The sequence below is a fragment of the Coffea eugenioides genome, chromosome 10, assembly GCF_003713205.1.
Source record: "Coffea eugenioides isolate CCC68of chromosome 10, Ceug_1.0, whole genome shotgun sequence".
Taxonomy (NCBI): Eukaryota; Viridiplantae; Streptophyta; class Magnoliopsida; order Gentianales; family Rubiaceae; genus Coffea; species Coffea eugenioides.
This window is the reverse complement of record NC_040044.1, coordinates 10,708,571-10,732,070: the sequence shown is the minus strand read 5'-3', so window position 1 is coordinate 10,732,070 and position 23,500 is coordinate 10,708,571. Positions and strand designations below refer to the sequence as shown.

General features: G+C 32.1%; 1 protein-coding gene across 1 annotated transcript; it reads left to right on the top strand.

Moving 5' to 3' along the window:
- Positions 1–15,075: 15,075 nt before the first annotated feature.
- On the top strand, positions 15,076–15,849 carry LOC113750413 (E3 ubiquitin-protein ligase RNF126-like). The gene has a single exon (XM_027294389.1). The coding sequence runs from the start codon at positions 15,076–15,078 to the stop codon at positions 15,847–15,849; it is 774 nt and encodes a 257-aa protein (XP_027150190.1).
- Positions 15,850–23,500: the final 7,651 nt, after the last annotated feature.

The following is a 23,500-nucleotide window of genomic DNA, read 5'->3' as shown; positions in this document are numbered from 1 at the left end:
AGAAACGCGACTTCATAAAACGCGGCTTGGTGGCGCGTTTTGATGAGTCGCGTTTTCGGAGAAAAAAAAAATGCAGATTCCTTGATTCTCTTTTTTCTTCTTTTCCTCATATATTTTCTTGTACCTTGAGTTGCTTATTGTGTATTTTCTATAGGTACATCACCACCACAAAGGCTAAGGAATTACGGATCGCCGTTATATGTTTATTAAGCCTTTGTTATCACTTTTGTTTCTCATTTTCCATTTTTAGGTTTATATCACTAATGGTTACCAAATGGAACTCATGAAGCGATGAAGACAAGCGAACAACATACCTTGAAGCTTCATATTCAATCACAACAATAGGGGAGTATTACTTTCTTTATCTTGATTTTCCTTTTTACACATTGAGGACAATGTGTATGTTAAGTGTGGGGGGAGAATTGAGATTATATATATTGTATGTGATTAAATTATTAGTTGCAAATATTGGACTTGTGTTAAAATTCAAAATTTTTCTAAAATCTTGTCCAAAATTGCAAACTTGCCCCAAAAAGTTTCATATTTTTTCAATTTTATCCAAGGGGTAACAAGTTTCATACCATTAGTAGTTCAAATTCCTTCTACATTTGAGATAAATATATGTGATTTGGAAACTTCTTTTCTCATTTAACTTGGAAATGACTATTATGTGATTATAATTTTTGCATTTGTAGGAAAGTATATCTTTTAAAGTAGAGAAAATTATGCCTATATTTTTTTTGCATATTTGATGAAATTTCTTCTCTTTATTGGATTTTATAAGTTAAGTGATAAATATGGTCAATAAGTGCAATACTCTTCTCATGATTATTTTTTTTAGAAAATTATTATTCCCTTTGCTATTAAAAAAAAAAAAAGAAAAAAATGATGAAAAATGAAAAAAATGAAGAAAAAGAGAAAAACAAAAAACAAAAGAAAAAAGAAAATAAATAAAAATTCTTCTACTCCAATGATTCTTGTACTTAGTAACCGGGAGTCTTCATCTACAAATGTCGACTTTCGCGTAAAACGGTACTTGAATTAAGAGTATGCAAAGCAACTTGAGTATGTGAAGTGTTGAGTAACCGGTGATCTTCATCTAAAAATGTCGATCCTCGCGTCAAAAGGCATTCTCACGTCTTAAGTAATATTTAGATATGTAATATTAATAAATATCTTTTTAAACAGAATTAAAAGATGATCATGAGTTTAGGAAGCATTATTATTGACCATATGAGTTACTTACTTGTAAGATTGGGTAAGGATGAAAAATTGATTTGAATTTGTTATAATGACGGTATAATTGGCTCTCCTTTACTTGATATTATGAGTACTTGAACTTAATTGAATAATTGCATAATGGTTATTTACTTTGTTTTGAGGAAATAAAGTTGAAATGCTACATATGTTTATTTTCAAATTTTGGATCATTGTTGGTTTGTATTTTTTATTGCTTGAGGACAAGCAATGGTTCAAGTGTGGGGGTATTTGATAAGAGTTTATTTTACGTATTTTTATTTTATTAATTAGTTTTTTGTGTGTTTTATTAGTTAATTTTGGTTTGATTATTTAGTTTAATAACTAAAATAACTAAGGTTTTGGTAAAAAACTACATTTTATGTTAAAATGGCTAAACATTGCATTTTATGGATTTTTATGGGAAAAACTTCATATTTTGTAAGTTTAATGATTCAATCATCAAATGAAGTGTATTGAGAAGATATTTGGATGATTGAAGATGGATTAAAATGGTGAAAATAAAATATGAAGTGTAAAAAGGAAAAATGCAATTTGAATCAAGAAAAGTCAGGTTTTGACAACTCTGACACGTTTTGGTATTTTGACTATATCTGGAGCTACACTGATCGGATCAAGGTGATCTTGGTACCATTTTGAAGCTAAGAGATATATCTACATTTGGTATGAAGACATCAAAGTCCAATGCAGCCGTTTTCATAGTCCAAAAGTTGAAATACCGAAATTCAACTCAGCTGTCCAAAGTGGAAAACAGAGCTCTGACCAGTGTTTAGTATTTCGATCATATCGCAGGCTACAAAGCTCAGATTTGGATGATTATTGAATCATTGGAAAGCTAACTCAAAGGGCTACAACTTTGGTGTTTTACAAAAAATCCAGTTCAGCCTTTATGATAGAGAAAATCGCAGCTGAAGTAAGGACAAAGTGAATACGCGAGTACACAAAACGTGACTTGTAACCGCGTTTTGTGTAGGCGCGTTTTCCGGCCGCAATTCTGCAATTTTGCTCAGTCAATTCTCTTGTGTTCTGACTACTTTCCAGCTACAATCTGCAAGAGAATTCGGTGCACATGCTTTAGAAGACAAAAGGGCAAGAAAGTTGGCATATTTTCAAGTCAAAAACAATGGCTATTGACTATCTTAACAATTTCAGATTTGGAAATCAAATGCAGCAAGTTTGGACCAATGGAAAAGGAGCTTTTGGAGCAGTTTATATAGGGAGCAACCAGGACATGCAGGGAAGATACGGGAGAAGCTTGAGGAGTGCAGAAATGTAGTTCTTCCATTTCCTTAGTGTAGGATAGTGTAGTAAGTGTAGTTCATCCATTCTTGTATAATGGCTAGATTAGGATGAAAATGGAGATGAAAAAAGAGAAGTTGAAGCTCAAGTGACATGGGTTATCTCTTCTCCAACTCTTTATCTTTTGTATTGGATTCTTAAATATAGTTAATATACAAGTTCTAGAATTTATGTTATTTATGTGTCTTTAAAGTTTATACCTTGGGTTTGGTTGAACTTTCTATGATTGTTAGTATTTATTATTTGGTTATTTGTTTGCTATGATTTGAGCAAGTTATTTAGCACTTTGGCTTTTTAAATCATGATTAATCTGGTACCATTAATTCTGATTATCTAAGGTGTTATTTCTGCAATGAAAATTGAGATTTAACATTAGTTCAAAAGTGCTAAACATAGGGAGTACACTCACGAGAGTAGAGGTGCACCTATGTGGTTTTTAGTGATTCATTTCATGTAATTTCACTGAAGAAATGAACTTGTAGCTAATTTCATAACCATGAGAATAGGTATGGATTAGTTATAAGTATAATTGATTCACTACGAAAGTAGGATTCAAATGCATAAGAAAATTACACCATAATTAGCCTAGATGTAGTATTCAATGATCCAAATATAACACTTGGATGAGTAGTTAGGGATACCACAACCTAAGGAGCTTTTACTTGTTAATTTCTTGTATAAGTGCAGTAGGTTAAATTTCTTATTATTCATTGATAGTCTAAATAATAAAGAAACTTTAGTAATACCGGTAATTGTTCACTCTTCCCTGTGGGATCGACCCGATATATACCCTAAACTACTAGTTGATCTGTATACTTGCAGTGAACGGGTGTAATTCGGTATTTTTTAGCTTGCACGTATGTAAAATACCCGTCAAGTTTTTGGCGCCGTTGCCGGGGAAGATTTGGCAATATCGGTGTGAAGAGCAACTTTATTAATTTAGACAATTTTTCTTATTTTTGTTGTTTTTGCTGTATCTTATGTGTTTTATGTCATTTTTTTTTTAATCAACTTTTATTTTATTTTATTTTTTTCTGTTTTTGTTTGTGTCTTGGAATCTATCCTTCTTAACTAATCTTACTTTTGAGATTGTTTAAAAGTAATTTTAGATAATGAGGAGGGTAGGTGAATTTGGAGGACAATGCTTGAGAAGTGGAAGATTGGTAATGGATGATTACCAAGTGCAAAGCTCCTTTAATAGAGGTAACCAAGAATTTACTGAATGTATGTCTTTTGAAGATGGTTTAAGGTGCTTAAAGGCAAAATTTGATGTAATTAAGTTTCAAGTTCAAATGGACACCATGATGCATGAAATTGAGCAGAGGAGGAATGTTAATGTTTTTAATTCTTATCATGTGATTTGTGACTTGTGTGGAGGTTATCATGCTACTAACACATGTATGCAAGCACAAAATGTGGATTATTATGATGAATTAGAGCATTACAATCCCTGTTTTGATCGATATAGTGCTAATGCTTATGGTTGGGATAATCAATGTGTATATAGTGATTCTCCATATTCTTATGATTACCAACCTGAAAGTGTCCAATATGAATCAAAACCATCTTGGGAGTTAGCTATAGAAAAATTAGCTAATATGACTTTCGACCGTTTTGATAGGATTGAGGAAAGGATAGATGAATTGGCTTCTCACTTTGGTAGAATACAAGATCAATTACATGTATTGTGTGAAGTTATTTCTTCTAATAATTTGCAAAATGATCCTAGCATGAATGGTGGGAATGTTGTATGTGAAAATGGGTTACATTTTGATGAAAATGATGAATTTCAATTGTGTTTCAATGAGCAAATGTCCATTTCACATAATAATATCTTTGGAACTAACTTTGAACCTCAAGAGGTAAGTTTTAATGACTCATTTTTCACCCCTCTTGAGGAGTGTATAAAAAGTACAGGTTTTAAAGATATTCCTGCCCAAGATACTTTCATGACATTTCCTTTGGTAAGTTCTCAAGTGGTGCATATTCAAGGTAATATCTATGAAACACTTGGAATATGTAAGTCACTTCCATCTCTCATATCATTAGATCATGTGGCTTTGGCTATAAAGTCACCATTTAATGATCCACCACGGCCTAAAATGGTGGATTATTCGCTAACAAAGCCTCCTTGAAAAATGAGGTGAAATAGTCAAGCTATTGACTATAAAGAAGCGCTTATTGGGAGGCAACCCAATGTTTGTTTAAGTTTATGTTATTTTGGGGTGATTTTATGTTTAAAGTATATGTTTGAGTTATTTTGTTATTTTTCATTTATAGGTATTGGAAATGAAAGCAAAAGTGACCAAATGAGGTGAAAAAGGCGAAGTTTGATCAAGGAACTCAACCCCTCGATTTGAGTAATTGTTGTTTTTGATTCGTTACAAGGGGTTAAAATGCATGTTTTGATCATTTTACATGTGCATGCATTGAATATTTTAGCAAACAAATGATCTATGATGCATTTTGAGTAATTAGGGTACCTTTTGTAATTTTGTAAAAGTTGAATTTCTGCTAAAATTCGCAGCAGAAAACGCGTTTCTCAAGAAAACGCGCCTCTGAATCGCGTTTTCATTGAATCGCGTTTTCAATTCTGTGCCTATAATGAAGAAAACGCGCCTTCAAAACGCGACAGGAAGTCGCGTTTTCTACAAAGTCGCGTTTTCCAGCCTGTTCAGAAACCAAAAACGCGACTTCAAATACGCGACTCAAAGTCGCGTTTTTAAGCATAGTCGCGTTTTCGATCCTGCAAGATATGTGAAGAAACGCGACTTCATAAAACGCGGCTTGGTGGCGCGTTTTGATGAGTCGCGTTTTCGGAGAAAAAAAAAAATGCAGATTCCTTGATTCTCTTTTTTCTTCTTTTCCTCATATATTTTCTTGTACCTTGAGTTGCTTATTGTGTATTTTCTATAGGTACATCACCACCACAAAGGCTAAGGAATTACGGATCGCCGTTATATGTTTATTAAGCCTTTGTTATCACTTTTGTTTCTCATTTTCCATTTTTAGGTTTATATCACTAATGGTTACCAAATGGAACTCATGAAGCGATGAAGACAAGCGAACAACATACCTTGAAGCTTCATATTCAATCACAACAATAGGGGAGTATTACTTTCTTTATCTTGATTTTCCTTTTTACACATTGAGGACAATGTGTATGTTAAGTGTGGGGGGAGAATTGAGATTATATATATTGTATGTGATTAAATTATTAGTTGCAAATATTGGACTTGTGTTAAAATTCAAAATTTTTCTAAAATCTTGTCCAAAATTGCAAACTTGCCCCAAAAAGTTTCATATTTTTTCAATTTTATCCAAGGGGTAACAAGTTTCATACCATTAGTAGTTCAAATTCCTTCTACATTTGAGATAAATATATGTGATTTGGAAACTTCTTTTCTCATTTAACTTGGAAATGACTATTATGTGATTATAATTTTTGCATTTGTAGGAAAGTATATCTTTTAAAGTAGAGAAAATTATGCCTATATTTTTTTTGCATATTTGATGAAATTTCTTCTCTTTATTGGATTTTATAAGTTAAGTGATAAATATGGTCAATAAGTGCAATACTCTTCTCATGATTATTTTTTTTAGAAAATTATTATTCCCTTTGCTATTAAAAAAAAAAAAAGAAAAAAATGATGAAAAATGAAAAAAATGAAGAAAAAGAGAAAAACAAAAAACAAAAGAAAAAAGAAAATAAATAAAAATTCTTCTACTCCAATGATTCTTGTACTTAGTAACCGGGAGTCTTCATCTACAAATGTCGACTTTCGCGTAAAACGGTACTTGAATTAAGAGTATGCAAAGCAACTTGAGTATGTGAAGTGTTGAGTAACCGGTGATCTTCATCTAAAAATGTCGATCCTCGCGTCAAAAGGCATTCTCACGTCTTAAGTAATATTTAGATATGTAATATTAATAAATATCTTTTTAAACAGAATTAAAAGATGATCATGAGTTTAGGAAGCATTATTATTGACCATATGAGTTACTTACTTGTAAGATTGGGTAAGGATGAAAAATTGATTTGAATTTGTTATAATGACGGTATAATTGGCTCTCCTTTACTTGATATTATGAGTACTTGAACTTAATTGAATAATTGCATAATGGTTATTTACTTTGTTTTGAGGAAATAAAGTTGAAATGCTACATATGTTTATTTTCAAATTTTGGATCATTGTTGGTTTGTATTTTTATTGCTTGAGGACAAGCAATGGTTCAAGTGTGGGGGTATTTGATAAGAGTTTATTTTACGTATTTTTTGTGTGTTTTATTAGTTAATTTTGGTTTGATTATTTAGTTTAATAACTAAAATAACTAAGGTTTTGGTAAAAAACTACATTTTATGTTAAAATGGCTAAACATTGCATTTTATGGATTTTTATGGGAAAAACTTCATATTTTGTAAGTTTAATGATTCAATCATCAAATGAAGTGTATTGAGAAGATATTTGGATGATTGAAGATGGATTAAAATGGTGAAAATAAAATATGAAGTGTAAAAAGGAAAAATGCAATTTGAATCAAGAAAAGTCAGGTTTTGACAACTCTGACACGTTTTGGTATTTTGACTATATCTGGAGTTACACTGATCGGATCAAGGTGATCTTGGTACCATTTTGAAGCTAAGAGATATATCTACATTTGGTATGAAGACATCAAAGTCCAATTCAGCCGTTTTCATAGTCCAAAAGTTGAAATACCGAAATTCAACTCAGCTGTCCAAAGTGGAAAACAGAGCTCTGACCAGTGTTTAGTATTTCGATCATATCGCAGGCTACAAAGCTCAGATTTGGATGATTATTGAATCATTGGAAAGCTAACTCAAAGGGCTACAACTTTGGTGTTTTACAAAAAATCCAGTTCAGCCTTTATGATAGAGAAAATCGCAGCTGAAGTAAGGACAAAGTGAATACGCGAGTACACAAAACGTGACTTGTAACCGCGTTTTGTGTAGGCGCGTTTTCCGGCCGCAATTCTGCAATTTTGCTCAGTCAATTCTCTTGTGTTCTGACTACTTTCCAGCTACAATCTGCAAGAGAATTCGGTGCACATGCTTTAGAAGACAAAAGGGCAAGAAAGTTGGCATATTTTCAAGTCAAAAACAATGGCTATTGACTATCTTAACAATTTCAGATTTGGAAATCAAATGCAGCAAGTTTGGACCAATGGAAAAGGAGCTTTTGGAGCAGTTTATATAGGGAGCAACCAGGACATGCAGGGAAGATACGGGAGAAGCTTGAGGAGTGCAGAAATGTAGTTCTTCCATTTCCTTAGTGTAGGATAGTGTAGTAAGTGTAGTTCATCCATTCTTGTATAATGGCTAGATTAGGATGAAAATGGAGATGAAGAAAGAGAAGTTGAAGCTCAAGTGACATGGGTTATCTCTTCTCCAACTCTTTATCTTTTGTATTGGATTCTTAAATATAGTTAATATACAAGTTCTAGAATTTATGTTATTTATGTGTCTTTAAAGTTTATACCTTGGGTTTGGTTGAACTTTCTATGATTGTTAGTATTTATTATTTGGTTATTTGTTTGCTATGATTTGAGCAAGTTATTTAGCACTTTGGCTTTTTAAATCATGATTAATCTGGTACCATTAATTCTGATTATCTAAGGTGTTATTTCTGCAATGAAAATTGAGATTTAACATTAGTTCAAGAAGTGCTAAACATAGGGAGTACACTCACGAGAGTAGAGGTGCACCTATGTGGTTTTTAGTGATTCATTTCATGTAATTTCACTGAAGAAATGAACTTGTAGCTAATTTCATAACCATGAGAATAGATATGGATTAGTTATAAGTATAATTGATTCACTACGAAAGTAGGATTCAAATGCATAAGGAAATTACACCATAATTAGCCTAGATGTAGTATTCAATGATCCAAATATAACACTTGCATGAGTAGTTAGGGATACCACAACCTAAGGAGCTTTTATTTGTTAATTTCTTGTATAAGTGCAGTAGGTTAAATTTCTTATCATTAATTGATAGTCTAAATAATAAAGAAACTTTAGTAATACCGGTAATTGTTCACTCTTCCCTGTGGGATCGACCCGATATATACCCTAAACTACTAGTTGATCTGTATACTTGCAGTGAACGGGTGTAATTCGGTATTTTTTAGCTTGCACGTATGTAAAATACCCGTCATGTCTCTGCATAAAAGGTGGTAGAAAGGCCTTTTTTTTTCTCCTTCATGATTTCAACCACTCAGATTTTGTAAAAGAAGTCAAAAGATATGTTGTTTGACTTATGAATAACTCATTTTGTCTTCCCTTTTGTTGCAGAAGCATGTGCCACGGAATTCTCTCTCCCAAGATAGCTGGAAAGTTATGTAAAAGGTGAGAAAAATGGTTATGCCACTTGCAGAAGAGAGAGGCAGATTCGAGGGGTGAAGAACGATCTGAGCTCGGATCAAGGCTGATCCGAGGCCTTTCTCTTATGGATCCGTACTCAGATCGTATGACTTCGGATGCACTGCTCTAGAAATACAGACGATGGCTCAGATCGCTATTTGTTCACACGGATCCGAGCTCGGATCCGTGCTGGTTAATTTTCTAGTTTTTTACTTCTTTCCTTTTTCTTCAATTTTGCTCCTAGTATCCTTGTACTTTATCCTCCAAGTGATCCTTACATTTTTCGTCATCTCGTGTATGAATTCCATCTATCAATATCCTTTACATTTTCATAAAATTAACAGTTAATCCACTCATTTATCAAATTTTAAACACTTAAACAATATTTAAGCAATTATCATCAAAAGAGTTTAAATATGACTTTAATCTTCTCAAAACATACCAAAAGTTCATACCAAACTTGTATAAAATGTATGTTAAATATTAACTTATCAAAACTCCCGCAGGTTTCCCCCTAGTTGTAAACAATAAATTTACTAGCAAACCATCAATGAAGTGCTAAATACGTACCTTAGTCATCAAACACATAAACGAATCTAAAGAAACATATGAAGTTTGGGCTCTCACTTTTTGTCGAACTATGTTTGCTATAAAAGAGTTGTTACAAAATTTTCAACTTTCTTCTATTATGTATTTAAATATATATGAAATAAAAGGTTTTATCTAACTTATAGCCACTTGATACTTATTAGCATTACTAGGAAATTATCTAAGTCTTGGAAATTATCATATATAGTAGCTTGAAACAATGTTTACTCTAGTATAAAGATGAAAGAACGCTAAGATAATAACATGCAAAAGCTTTGTAATTGTTGCACCTATCTAAGATTTTATACCACTGTTAATCCTATTCATCAAATCTAAAATTAGCCTTATTCTCACCATTATTTGTCTCTTCTAAATGCACCTGTAATTGCCAAGAACTTTCTCCTGCATTTGCAAGGATAATATATGCCAAATTTAAATGATTTTTTTGTTGAATTAAAAATATGCTTACCACTCAAATCAAGAGCAATTATTTTTATTCAATTATAGACTATCATTTTGTGCTATTCCGCAATTAGCTTTTTCTGATATATTTGTAAAACTATTTGAGTCAACTTCTTTCTCCACATGATTTTTAACTTTTAGCTTTATTAAAAAATGCCTTGAGTAATGGTTAAACTTTTATGTTATAATCGTTTCTTCTCAGTCACTAGGTTAAAATTAAGCTATTCAGATTTTTTATTATTATCACTTAACCATCATCAATAGAACATGCTGTGCATCACATAATTGTTCGTATTAGAATTTAAAGTGTATTACTGATGCTTGATCCATCATTCAACAACGAAATAGACTTGTCATAAAAAAAACATGAGTTTAGTTCATAGACATGGTTTTATGGCTTTTTTTTTTATTTCTGTAAGTATAAAAAGTTATAGGAAACCTAGAAGTGCTCATAAAAGACATGGTTTTATGGCTGAAAACACCATACCACATTTTGTGTAAAACGATATAGCTAAATAAAAGTGGAAATTTCATGCTGTAGTTAATAGTAAGGCAAGGTTGTGAAAATAAACAAAGATAAGTTTTATGAGTTCATGACTTCAGTGATGAATAGTGTTGTTCCACGAGAAGAAAAATACAAATGTCAAATAGAAAAATTAACAGTAGTTATAAAAATTATAAAATTAATTATAACAAAATTGTAAACGATAATAATATAATAATGAATAAATGCGGTGGGTTGAAGCACAGATATCTTGTTTTCTTTAAAGTGATTCAAGTTTTTGTGGAAGAATCAATTTTGATGCAATAGGATCTCCAACTTGTCACCTCCAAAATACGATAGTCTAGTCACACTTACTGTCACTTTTATTTGTCAACATAACTAAGAGAGTGTAGCTCTACTAACACCATTTTTACTTGCCAAAATATAAGATAGTAATGTAGAAAAGAACATATTGTTTCTTTTTTCTAACTCTCAAAATATTATGAGAAGTAGTAACAATACTATTAGTGATACTTTCTATCTTAAATTGCATGCGCGCGCACACATACATACATGCATACATACATACATATATACATATATATATATATATATATACATGCATGCATGCATATATATATATATATATATATACACACACACATGAAAGTTAATCAAAAGCCATAAGTTGCATAAATAATAATATGCTAGACAAATGTAGGAGTTATTGACTATTCAAATTATATTTAAATTAGAATTGTAGGTTACAAAACTTATTGCAATTAAAAACCTTTAATTTCTACCAATAAAGGTGAATTCATGAGCATTAGTCAAATACTAATAATTCTTGAAAAAAACCGTTACCGTATTCTCTCCAATTGTAACTTATGCATTTAACATAAAGATTGAATATTTTATTAAAATACTACAACAAATAGTGCTAATGGCTATGAATAATGCTCATGCTAACTAGATGATAACAAGTTTCAAGTTAATGAAACGAAGTTAGTGGAAAGATATCTGTTTCTTACTAGACATAACACTGAATTGGTTTGAGTTATTTTACATTCTTTTTAGTCAAGTGCAGCAATACATTGAAAAAAGAAAGTCAATTAACAAATGAACTTATTAGCGTTGCTTTATCTATTAATGATTTCCTCTCGTATAATTTGAGAAAATTCGTGATTTTATGGTACTTTTTCTTGACACATTTATGCCTTGATAAACAAGAGATTCAAAATTTATCGATCACTCGTACAACTTATTGGTCATACTTACTATGAAAACACCTTGAAGATTGTTCACAACAATTCAAAACTGATTATAGCATCCAAGTAAATCTGAAAGAAATGTTCAACGAATTAGTGCAAAAGATAATAAATCGAGTGTTTCTAATATGAGAATCCCAAATGATATGGGAGAGGGGGGAGGGAAGGGTAAGGGGTGTGTTGGATGTAAGATTTACATCTTCATTAGAGTCTATTGATAAGTCTAGAGTGTTGGACATAAGAACTCTAAGATCATTGTCATGTCCCAACATTTCCTTGTTCACTTGGCATGGGCTCAGTTTAGAATCCTCAAACCATAACTGTCATTTGCATTCTTTTGATTGCCTCTTTCCACCTGAAATTACACTCTTGTACTCGTTTTCTGTCTCCAAATGGCTTACCAATCAAACACTATCCTTACTAGCGTACCCAATATAAATCATGACATTATGATTTTGGTAATTTTATTGTTTAGTTCTTCTCATTTTACATTGAATGCTTTGGATCTCCACAAGATCCATCAGCTGAAAAGATGATGGACATTCAAGAAAGGGCAACAAAAATCATGGAATGCAAAGTATAGTCATAGACGAAGTCGGCTAGCGATTCTCAAAATCAGACTGACCCATATGTCCGTCGCGGCAGCATGCACGTGAATGATGTAAAAGATGGGGGCAATGCAGGGAGTTGAACTTTTCATTTTTCGTTATAGGCTTTAACTGAGAAAATATAAGGGAATTTTTTTTCCTGATAATAAATGAAGAAACAAAATTTTTGTATAGCTTAGATGGTTTTCTTGTTTCAAGACATGCCAAAATAATGTATAACTTTCACATTACTTATTGGGACCAATAGTAATTACTTACTATCAATGTTTTCAAACTCAGATCGTTAATTGACCGGATGAGCTTTCAGTTCACATTCAACCTAGTTCAATTGGTTCGATTCAATTCAAATGTTGTTCTTTTTTTCTTTTATTTAATATGTAAATTGGATGACTTTAAAAGAAATTAGTATGAACCGGTTCAAAAGTTCAGTTTTTTGAGCGGTTCGATTCATTCTTAACTGAATTTGATTGATTCAATTGATTTTTTGGGTTTACTAGTTAACTAAATCAGTATTGTGACCGGTTTGCAATTCGAATGGTTCGATTTTCAAAACACTGCTTACTATGTCAATATTATGAAGATTGTCCATAGCAATTCAAAATCGACTAGAGCATTCAAGTAAATTTGAAAGGCAATAAATGTTCAACGAATTTCTCAAAATGAGGATGGATTAGTCAAAGTTGGTTGTTTCTTTATTTACGGTGTTGTAATAAATTCATTATGAGCATATATGCACTGTAAACCATTCAAGGATATTTTGTTGTACTTTGCTACCAACTTGAGAGATTAGCATCAAAGAGCTATTTCCCTTGCAACCTGACGTTCAGCAAAGCCATCTCCATCCACAAAATTCAATAAGGTAAATCTTTACGTAAGCATTTGTAGATGGGAGCAATTATTAAAATTTGGATAACTACATGCTATGATAATATTATGAAGATTGTCTATAGCAATTCAAAATCGGTTAGAGCATTCAAGTAAATTTGAAAGGCATTAAATGTTCAACGGATTTCTCAAAAGGGTCTATTTAATGAGTGCCCACACACTCATTAAAATATATTTCAAATGTTATATTTTTGAAAATGTAAAATCAATTAGAGAAAGTAAATAAATACAAGAAGGGGTAGGTAAGATTAAATAAAAAATATATATAAATGCAAGAGAGGGTAATAATTTTAGTATATGTGTATACATGCATGATAGGTGCGATAAATTTTAGGTGTGTTAACGCGTACGCAATGAACATTTGTTAGAAAAATCTTCTCAAAATGATGATGGATTATTCAAAGTTGGTTGCTTCTTCATTTATGGTATTGTAACAAATTCATTATGAGCATATATACACTGTAAACCATTCAAGGACATTGTGTCGTACTTTGCTACCAACTTGAGAGATTGGCATCAAAGAACTATTTCCCTTGCAACCTGATATTCAGCCGAGTTATCTCCATCCACAAAATTCAATAAGGTAAATCTTTTCATAAGCATTTGTAGATTAGAGCAATTTTTAAAATTTGGATAACTATAATTGAGTTAAATTTTTTCATATTTCAATAGGTGTAAATGTTAATTGATTATTCAAGATTAGTCGCAAACCAACATCGCGGCTGCTACATGACTTAATGGTATTAGAAAATTTTCAGAATTACTGTATGAGAAATCATAAATTTTACTATTTTATTTACACATCAAAAACCTATACTATTCCAATTTTGCCTGCAATCTATGTTTTGAGAGAGAGAAAGAGGTGTGTGTGTGTGTATGGAAGGAAAGTGAGAGAGATTTGTGTATGTGGAAGGAGAGGGAGAGAGTTTGGTGTGTATGTGTACAGAGAGTGTGAGAGAGAAAGAGAAAGAGAAAGACAATATTATTCAGTTAAGTTTTGATTAGCTTGTTTATCTCATATTGCTAGTGATTTCATGTTCTTCAAGTGATTAATCAATTACACTAGAAATGAAAAATGAAAAAAAGTACTTTATTAGAAAATTTGGTGGTTCAAGATATTGTCTAATTGAATTGTGTCAATACTGTCATTTACTCCTTTTATTTCAATTTGTATTTCTTGTTTGATTGCACACAAGAACTATTTGAAAAGTTAAAAAATTTAATCATTTAAACAGTATAAAAATGATTCAAGATATATAAGACCATACCTAATAATCTAGTTTTGATAATATAGTGATTTGATGCTCTTCAATGAAACAATATATGGAAAAAAATGCTATACATGTTAAAATTCTACGTATTTGTATGACTATAGTTTTAGAACAAGGTCTAAGATAGGACAAAGAATGGAAATGGCATATATGCTTATTTTAAATTGTAAGTAGATTATATGTTTTTTTAAGTTCAAACTTCTCATATGACTAATTTAGACAAGTGCACTTAATTTATTGAGATTAAGTCTTAGAATATCTCTAACGTCTTTTTTGTTTAATGTTACAAGCTAAATAGAATTTTAAATTATTTTATCTCTTACCATAAACATGTTAAGGAAATAAATTAGTTAGATTTGAAATCCTACTAAGTGTGCTATTCTTTATTTGAAATCAAGAAAGATAGAGTTATTGCTCTGAAATATTTAAAACCAAGCATTAATTTTGCATAATTTTCACCGTTGTTCTTTTTTCTTCATAACTCTCTTACCTTCTCTTTCTTTTGGTCCTTTTTGCTGCTTCTCTTTTTTTCCCCCCTTTCCTTCCATCCCAATTGAGAATTTGCTAGTAGAATGGATGAAGTATATGAGCCGCGATACACATTCAGAGTGAGCCAACCAACTGATGTGATCTTCCCTGCAAATATGCCATCAGATGGGTTTTTCATACAGTTCATGGTTGATGATAGGTACGAGAACCTTTACTATTCCTCAGTTGAAAATCTTTGGAAGTTCTATAACATCACCCCAGGTCCTGTGCATACAAATATAGCGTTTCTCACCTCTCGTGAGCAACTTGCATCAGAGAATAGTGATTGGGAATATATTTCCAACATGTTACTGCAAGCGAGCATCCCCATTCATGTACACACAGCCATAATACCACAAATTGATGAATGTGCAATCTCCATGGCTAATGGACTTGCTAATGCAAGTCCAAAGCTCCTGCCAATTCTAGTAGAAATTACCAAATGGAGTTCTGTTGATATTACTCCATATTTAGTAGCAGAAGACTATGATATCCGCGATGCTAATGTTTTGGATATGGAGGATTATCTATTGCTAGCCCAAGTCCAAAGTATTTCGATGGATGAAAATGATCAGCCAAGGCCTGCTTCAGCTACCAGAAAAATCACAAGTGGAATGTTGAAGAAGGTAAAGATTGAGGCTGCTGATAGGACTGAAGCTTGTGTAATTTGTCTCGAAGAATTCCCTAATGGCTTGGAAGTAACTCAAACGCCATGCAAGCATGTGTTTCATGGAGAATGCATTCTTCAATGGTTGAATTATGGAAGCTGGTGTCCCTTATGCCGATCTGAGATTCCTACTGATCCTCCTACCAACTAATTGCTTCTAGGGAAAAAACTTTTATGTATTTCCTCTTTCTTTTTTTTTTTTTAAAGATTTTCTAAGTCGAAAACTTTTTTTTTTATTTTTATGTATAAGCATATATTTCAGCATTACTTATATACTGGCTCTTTTGTGCTACATGATCAAGAATAACTCTTCATTTCTTCTTGGTTTATATCGAAAACTGTAGAACAGAATATTTCTTTCATCGATCGTCCAAATGGTTCTTGCATGCAACTAATGAAGTAGTAGTTATTTATACATCGACTGGCACTTGCGGCTAAATTATTGGTAATGATAATACTTAAAATTATTTGATTGATTGCATTGAAAAAAAAAAATGAAATCATCAAAAGATTCACCAAATTGCTTTACAGGATAAGAGATTAGTCAATGTTGACATAGAATTGTAATGACTTGCATCTTTAGACTTATTTATTCTGAACAATGCTTTATAACTACTCAAATCGTATACAATTTTGTATTCTCTAATTGGGTTTCTTTCTGTTAATTAGGATTAGTTGTTGAAGTTGGCATGGTCCTTACTTACACAGCAATACATTCTTTTCCTTCCATCTTATATTAAATGTACAAGAATATTAAAAGACTAATGAGATTACAATTATTCCTCGAAAAATAGAAGGTAAATGTGTTTCTTGAAAAAGAAAAGAAAAACTACGTGGTACTAGTCGAATTCCAATCAATTTTTTTCTTTCTTTTCTTTTTATTTTTGGGCAATGAATGTGAAATGAAGGTCAATTCTCCCATATATATATTACTCGAATTGAAATTTGGTATTTTCAATTCTTCCAAAATTCCTATAATTCTCGTTGTAACTACTTGGAAGTGGAATATGTTAATGTTTTTGGTCCAGAAAGTACCAACGAAAACAAACACAAAGTTTAACAAGCAAGGCGGAGGATGATCTAGGTATTATTTGCCCTTGCTACACCAAGTAGTTTGTTGCCAGGTTAAGGCAAATTACCTCTAAAATACAATAAGAACAAGATAAAGTCGACAGAAAAATTAAGTTTTCTCATACTAAAAATGATCAAATGCAAAAAGCTAGTTTAATTATTAAGAAACTTGTTAATTTATAAGAATAATGAATCCCACACTTGGCACTAATGTTCAATAATCATGTCTAATGAAACGCATCTTTTGGTACCAAAACAACTACCATTTTACCCACAGCGAGGATCCAACCCTGAATGTATTAGTGCACAGAACTAGATCCAGTGCTGGATCTGATTCATGCTGCAAGTTAACAAGGATCCGCAGCCGGATCAACACTATTCCGGATTGGATCCAAGGACGGATGAAATAATCAGACTTATGGAGCCCTCTAGACATGATCCAGCTTTGGATCCGGCATGGACAAAGCCAGGATGGGGCTACGGATCCCTTAATAACTCAAACCACACAAGTCTCATATCCAAGGTTTATTTGTACACTGCAAGTTTTTTTTTTGTTTTTTGGTGCGACACTGCAAGGTTCATCTGCATGTTCCAAGACTTTTTGGTGCATTTCATTACAAACTAATTCAAGAGAATAAAGATTGCAAGTCCCTCAAATATGACAAAGATAACGATCCTCTTTCTCAGTTGAAATTCTCTATTCTATTACTCGGTGCCAAATTCAGTGCCAGTGCTACTTATCACGTAAAGATTGTAAGGATAAAGAAAATTTAAATAATAAAACACTTGACATAAATATAGAAGTTGGCACTAAGTTATCACTGAAAAGTGGTACTAAGGATCCCATGTGCCTGTTTAGAATATTCATGAGTGAAGTGACCATGAATTTTCCTTAAGCCTCCCTAATAATTTCATCCCATGAAAAGTAACATCGAATACATTCTACCAAAAGCAAGAAATGATCATACGAAGACAGAATTGAGAATTCTTTTCTCACAAAAGTTCATTAATATTATGCCTTTTCATTTTACATGGAGGAATTATAATCTCACATACTTGACGTACGGAAACATCTTTCCACACAATTAATAATCTCACCTAGGAACTTTTCTCAAATCAGTTAGGCATTGGGGAATATCACATTTAAGTACAAAGACACTTTGTTGATTTTTTTTTTAATTTATATTTGGTGCCTTTTTTCTCTCAGGAATGTACTCCTAGAACTCAATGAACTTCTTGATACAAAGTTATCAGGTGTGTCCTTTAATTGTTTTTTAATTTTTGATAGTTGGATTCTATAGCAAAGTCGTTGAAGCTATTACTTAACATCAAAATCGAATCCTATAGTGCATTAATACCCCCTAATTCTTGCAGTATTCCTTTTTAACTACAATTATTCCTTTCAGCCATCACCATTATGCGTAGTGGTTGCAGGCTTTCGGGTGACAAAGCACCCAAATGTTGTCCAACCCTATACTCTCTCGAACTCCTTTCTCCATCTCTCTTTGGTGTATTTGTTGTGCCACTTCAATTTTGTTCATGCTTCTTAGCATACTGTTTTTCTAGCTGTAAATATGTCTCAAAAGATTTTGAAGATATTTACTCTTAAGAAACTGATTATTTTTCCTTTGGACTTGTCAACGTTCTTAAAGCACTGTGATTTCAAGTCTTACAATGGGAAAGGGGAAAGGGAGGACTCGAATGTCAAATCAGCAGAGATTATATGATCACCTGACTAATATCCTGCGAGCTGTATCTTACCAGTTTTGTTAGATATCAGAAATGGAGTTATTTTTTCTTTAAGAAGAGCAAATTTATATAAGTAAAGTATTTAACTGCAACGAGAAAATAGTGGCACACTAAAGATGAAAAATGCATGCTAACTAGTGCCCTAGAAAAATCATTTTTCTTTATGCAGAATAAAAAGTTCTGAAATGATTTGTATTACTTATTTCTAAGAAAATTCCTAAAAATAAAAGATAAACACTGTTAAGGAGATTTCCTTAGTGAATTATTAGGGTGGGCCATTATTATTATTATTTCAGATGTGACTAAATGAAGTAAGTAAAAATATATAGATGGATCCACATTCTTGAGTCCATACACAAAAGCAGCGTTCTTAGTAAGTCAGAGAGAAAAATGAGTCTAGGCATGGAAAATATGTGCACGTTAAATTTGTTGTGTTACTCATATTTTGTGTCTTTTTTTCGGATAAAACCATCATTCATTAAATCTGCACTAATGATAGAAATTACATCAACCACACACAAATATAAATAGATCTGAAGAACAAAATTAAATACTCCTACAAATTTAAAAAGTCAAGAGAATATTACACTATGAAATTCAAAATATGCTTAAAAGATAAAACACTTATAGTCCCATGATCATTTGTTCGTGCTTCCAACCATTGCTAATAAACTAATTCAAACCTAAATGTTGATGTGACATCTGATGAGATAGATCTAGGGGATCTCAATGTGACAATCAAATCAAATCTGAGAAAACTTGGATCAAAAGAGAATTAATTATAAAACTAACAAAACTCTTACTAGGAATATCTAGGAAAGGAGAAAACTATTACCAAGAATCCCTGCAACAGGAGAAAACTCTCACTAAGAATCACTAAAAAAAGAAGAAACTCCTAAGATCTAAAAGTACACGAGATGGACGAGAATAAGTACCTTCTAATTGGGAGTATATAGTTAATTAAGATAATCACTTTATATCTTTAATAAAGAATCAAAATTTTGTTTTAGATTGAGTAAAGTTTCTCTTTCGCATAGATGTGATTGGAATAATGCTTTAGCGGATGCCACTTTTTGATGGATTCTCACACGCAACCTAGCCATTTGCGTAAAGTTTTTGCTTTTCATAGATTGAGGGGAACGAAAAAGGTTGAAATATTTTACTCTCATCAACTGTAAATGGAGAATCATGAGATGAGGTCATCAAGAGACTTGTGGTTTTTGTTCACATTTAAATGTGAAAATAAATTTGACAAAAAAAAAATGAATCTCATGCAAGCTAGCATCTTGGAAGTTTCTAATCGAATGTTTTATGTAGCTTCTTAGCTCCATCTTTTTGGATTATAACTAGGATAATTAATCGTAAATCTCAAAGGAAGAGGGGAAAGTGGAATGTTATAATTAAACGATGGAGATAAGAAATGCTTTTATTCTCTTCCGTACGTGTTGGCTAATTTCTTACTTTGTTTCGCTTGGTGGTTTTCCTTTTCATTTTTTGCATAATTTTCACAAGTCAGAATAAATGCTTTTTTTGTACCTTGCTCATTTCCAATCGGTCTATACCATTTATGGAGTTATTTTTCATATAATCAGCACCTCAACTAACAAATCAATAAGGATAAACTACTCATAACCCCGATGATTTTGCATGATACCAAATAATTCCCTTAATATTTTAAAATATCCATATAAATCTCTTGTAGTATTATCTAAAGTAAAAATTTAATAGAAAATAATCTCCATGATGTCTTAAGTTGAAATGCCTGTGTTACCCTTACTTAAGCAGTAATTGATATCTAACTACTTGGTATAAAATCATAGGCGATTATGTGAATAGGTGCAAAATTAGTAGGGGATTAAGTGAATATTTAGACAAACTATAAGAAAGTCCCTCACAATCAGTATAAATCCCTACCATCATATATATATATATATATATATATATATATATATATATATAATAAAGTCGTATTCTTATTCTTATCCCTTCATGTTTTCTCTTTCCTACGTGGCTTAACGAGACGGCAAGTAATTTCCTAATAGGATTCTTAATAAATTTTATTATTAAGTGTGTTATCAAGACATAGTGGATAGCATGAAATTTATGGAAAAGAAAAAGTTAATTGAATCCAATTAACTATATGTATTTGACCCGTATAGTCAAATATAAATTCCTATTTGAGCACGGGTTTGTAAATTCCTATTAACCCGTACGGTCAAATATAAATTCCTATTTGAGATGCATTTACGAGCAAATGAGACATCTAAAAGGATGCTGTCACTTGAGTTTTGTGGCCCCTATGGCTATAGTTTGCTAGAGGAAATTCTGAGCCGCTAGATTTAGATTGTCTCATTTCTTACCCAAAGGTATTTGGACGATTGTGGTTCTATTTCCTATAAGAATTCTTAATATTTTAAGATTCTTATTCTACTCAAAGTTACGTACTCTAAGCAACTTAAATCAAGATAAACCTACTTTTAATGTTCTTATCAATATTTCTTTATATACTTATCAATTCTTATTTCTTATGCCTACAATACATATAGTTTCTAATATATTGATTTCAAGCATCAAATTCATGGTTATGTATTTCCAGTGCAAGCGGTTGGCACATTAAAGTATCGATTTTGGGTTTCCACTCATCTGGATTATCAGGTACATCTTCTTTCAATACATATTTTTAAAAAAAAAAGGCATGTTGATCTTTAATTATAAGAGTTTAGTAACATATCTTGAATTTTATTTTTTTTTGTTTTATTTTCTGTTTGTTTTGTATGAAGACATAGGATTTAAACAAGTACTTTCATCGTTATTTTTGTAGGATTTTTGCTAACATGTTTGTTAATTGATTTTTGTGATCATATGCTAAAATGTTTGTTAATTTGCCTTTAGGAAAAACAACCAAAAACAAAAGGCACTGGAAAGTAATGCGATATAAATACAAGAGACATAAATATCTTTATTAGATATATCTACAAATTCATTAGTTAATTAAAAGACTCTGACCGTTTACTTAATTAATCCACTTGAGAATGGTTTCACAAGGTTTTTAAAAAGTTAGCCTTATGTCTTAGGGAGAATTGTAATTTTGGTCCCTAATCTATAGTGTATGCCCGGATTGAGTCCCCAATCTATTTCGAAAATCAATTTTGGTCCCTAATCTATTCAATTTTGCGCTAAAAGTGGACAATTGACGGAATTTGTTCAATTTCAACTGTAACCATGTCACGTGAGATCACGTGCCGACACTAAAATCCCCTTTTCAATTTTTTTAATTTCCGAAACATCTTTTTTAATATTTTCAGCTCTGTCTTGCCTTTGGACATATTAAACAAAGACATTAATTGCTAAAATTCTCTAATTAAGGACTGGAGCACACCAAAAAGGTTGAATATCAGACAGAGAAAAAGAAGCTGTCGTCCACTACTCAACCTGGTCAAACTCTCTTCAGCAAACAGCTCACCGAACCTTAAAAGCCAAAATCAAGAATCAAAACGTGAAAAAATTACGAAAAAATCTGCTGAATTCAGTCAAGCTGAAGCTGCTCGTGGCATTGCAAAGTAGAAATGGCAGTGAGACCTAAGGAAATGAACAAACTGGCAGCACCTAATTATGGTATGGGATTTTGCCTTCTTTTTGTGATATATATGCACAATCGCCAACTATAATGTTAGAATATAGTGGAAAAAAGATGTTTTTTGTACTTCGGGGGGAAAATCTGACAATTTTGGCTTTATTAAAGACCAATCTTGAAAAACTAAGGAAAAAATTTGTCATTTGTGGTGTGGTCCATGTGTGCCTCTAAACGGGATCTTATCATGCTGGTTCTTACTGTACAAGTGGGACTTATTTTACTGCAATTGATGGTCCTTGTCTTTGAATGTTTGCTAAAGTATGCATTTTTTATTGTCGGTTTGCTAGCAGCACCTATTTCTGTCATCTAAATTATGGCCTGTGTTGTTTTTGTTTTTGTTTTTTTAATATAGACAGTGATAGCACGGAAGTGACTATGAAGTGTCACTTATGGGAAAAATGCGAAACTAAACCTGATGTTCATTATGAGGGAGGTGAATTAAGGGTATTTGATCATGTAAAGGTCACAGGTATAAGCCTTTTTGAAATGGATAGAATGTTAGAAAGTCAGGTTGGGGCTATAGGTGACAAAAAGTACCACATTTTGATAGAGGAACATGGCTTCCGTTTGTTAGAGCATGATAGAGAATTGCATGCCTATTGTGTTGATCAGTTTCAGTACGGAAGGGTAGTTGAGTTGTACATAGAGGTTTCTTTTAGTGAGTTATTAGCATCACAGTGGGGGTCTGATGTTGATGATGAAGATTTTGTATTAGAAGATGAAGATGATGAATCTGATAGTCAATACAACTTAGGTTCTGATTCTGGAGAATTTTCAGGAAAAGATTCTAATTATGAGCAAAATTCTGATGACAATGAGTATGAAGAAAATGTTGATCATAATTTAGAATGGTTAGGGGTAGAAAATCACAGAAAAGAGCAACTTAAGAGGAATGAAAAAAAGGAATGTGTAAAGGAAACTAGTGGACAAACAGTGAGTAATTCTGATACTGATGATGACAACTCTGACATGGATGTTGCACCAGATTCAGGTTCAGATATTGATAGTCTCCAAGGTTCAGATGAAGAGGGTCATTGTAGACCCCTTATGTATGACCCCAAGCATGCAGATAACCCCAACCTTGAAATTAGGTAGGTATTTACCACATTCAAGAAGTTTAAAGAGGCAGTTAGAACCTGGAATATCAAACGGGGTAGACCATTTAAATTTATCAAGAGTGACACCATTAGATGCAGGGCAATTTGTCCTAAAAAAGGCTGTGACTGGTGCATATATGCTAGGAAGATGAAAGGTGATGGCAGACTAGAAGTTAGGACATTCCAGCAGAAGCACAAGTGTGGGTTTTCATATCATAACAAGAGTGTGAAATTTGGATGGATTGGCAGAA

Coding starts and splice junctions, on each gene's coding strand:
- LOC113750413 (XM_027294389.1), top strand. CDS start 15,076: ATGGATGAAGTATATGAGCCGCGATACACATTCAGAGTGAGCCAACCA.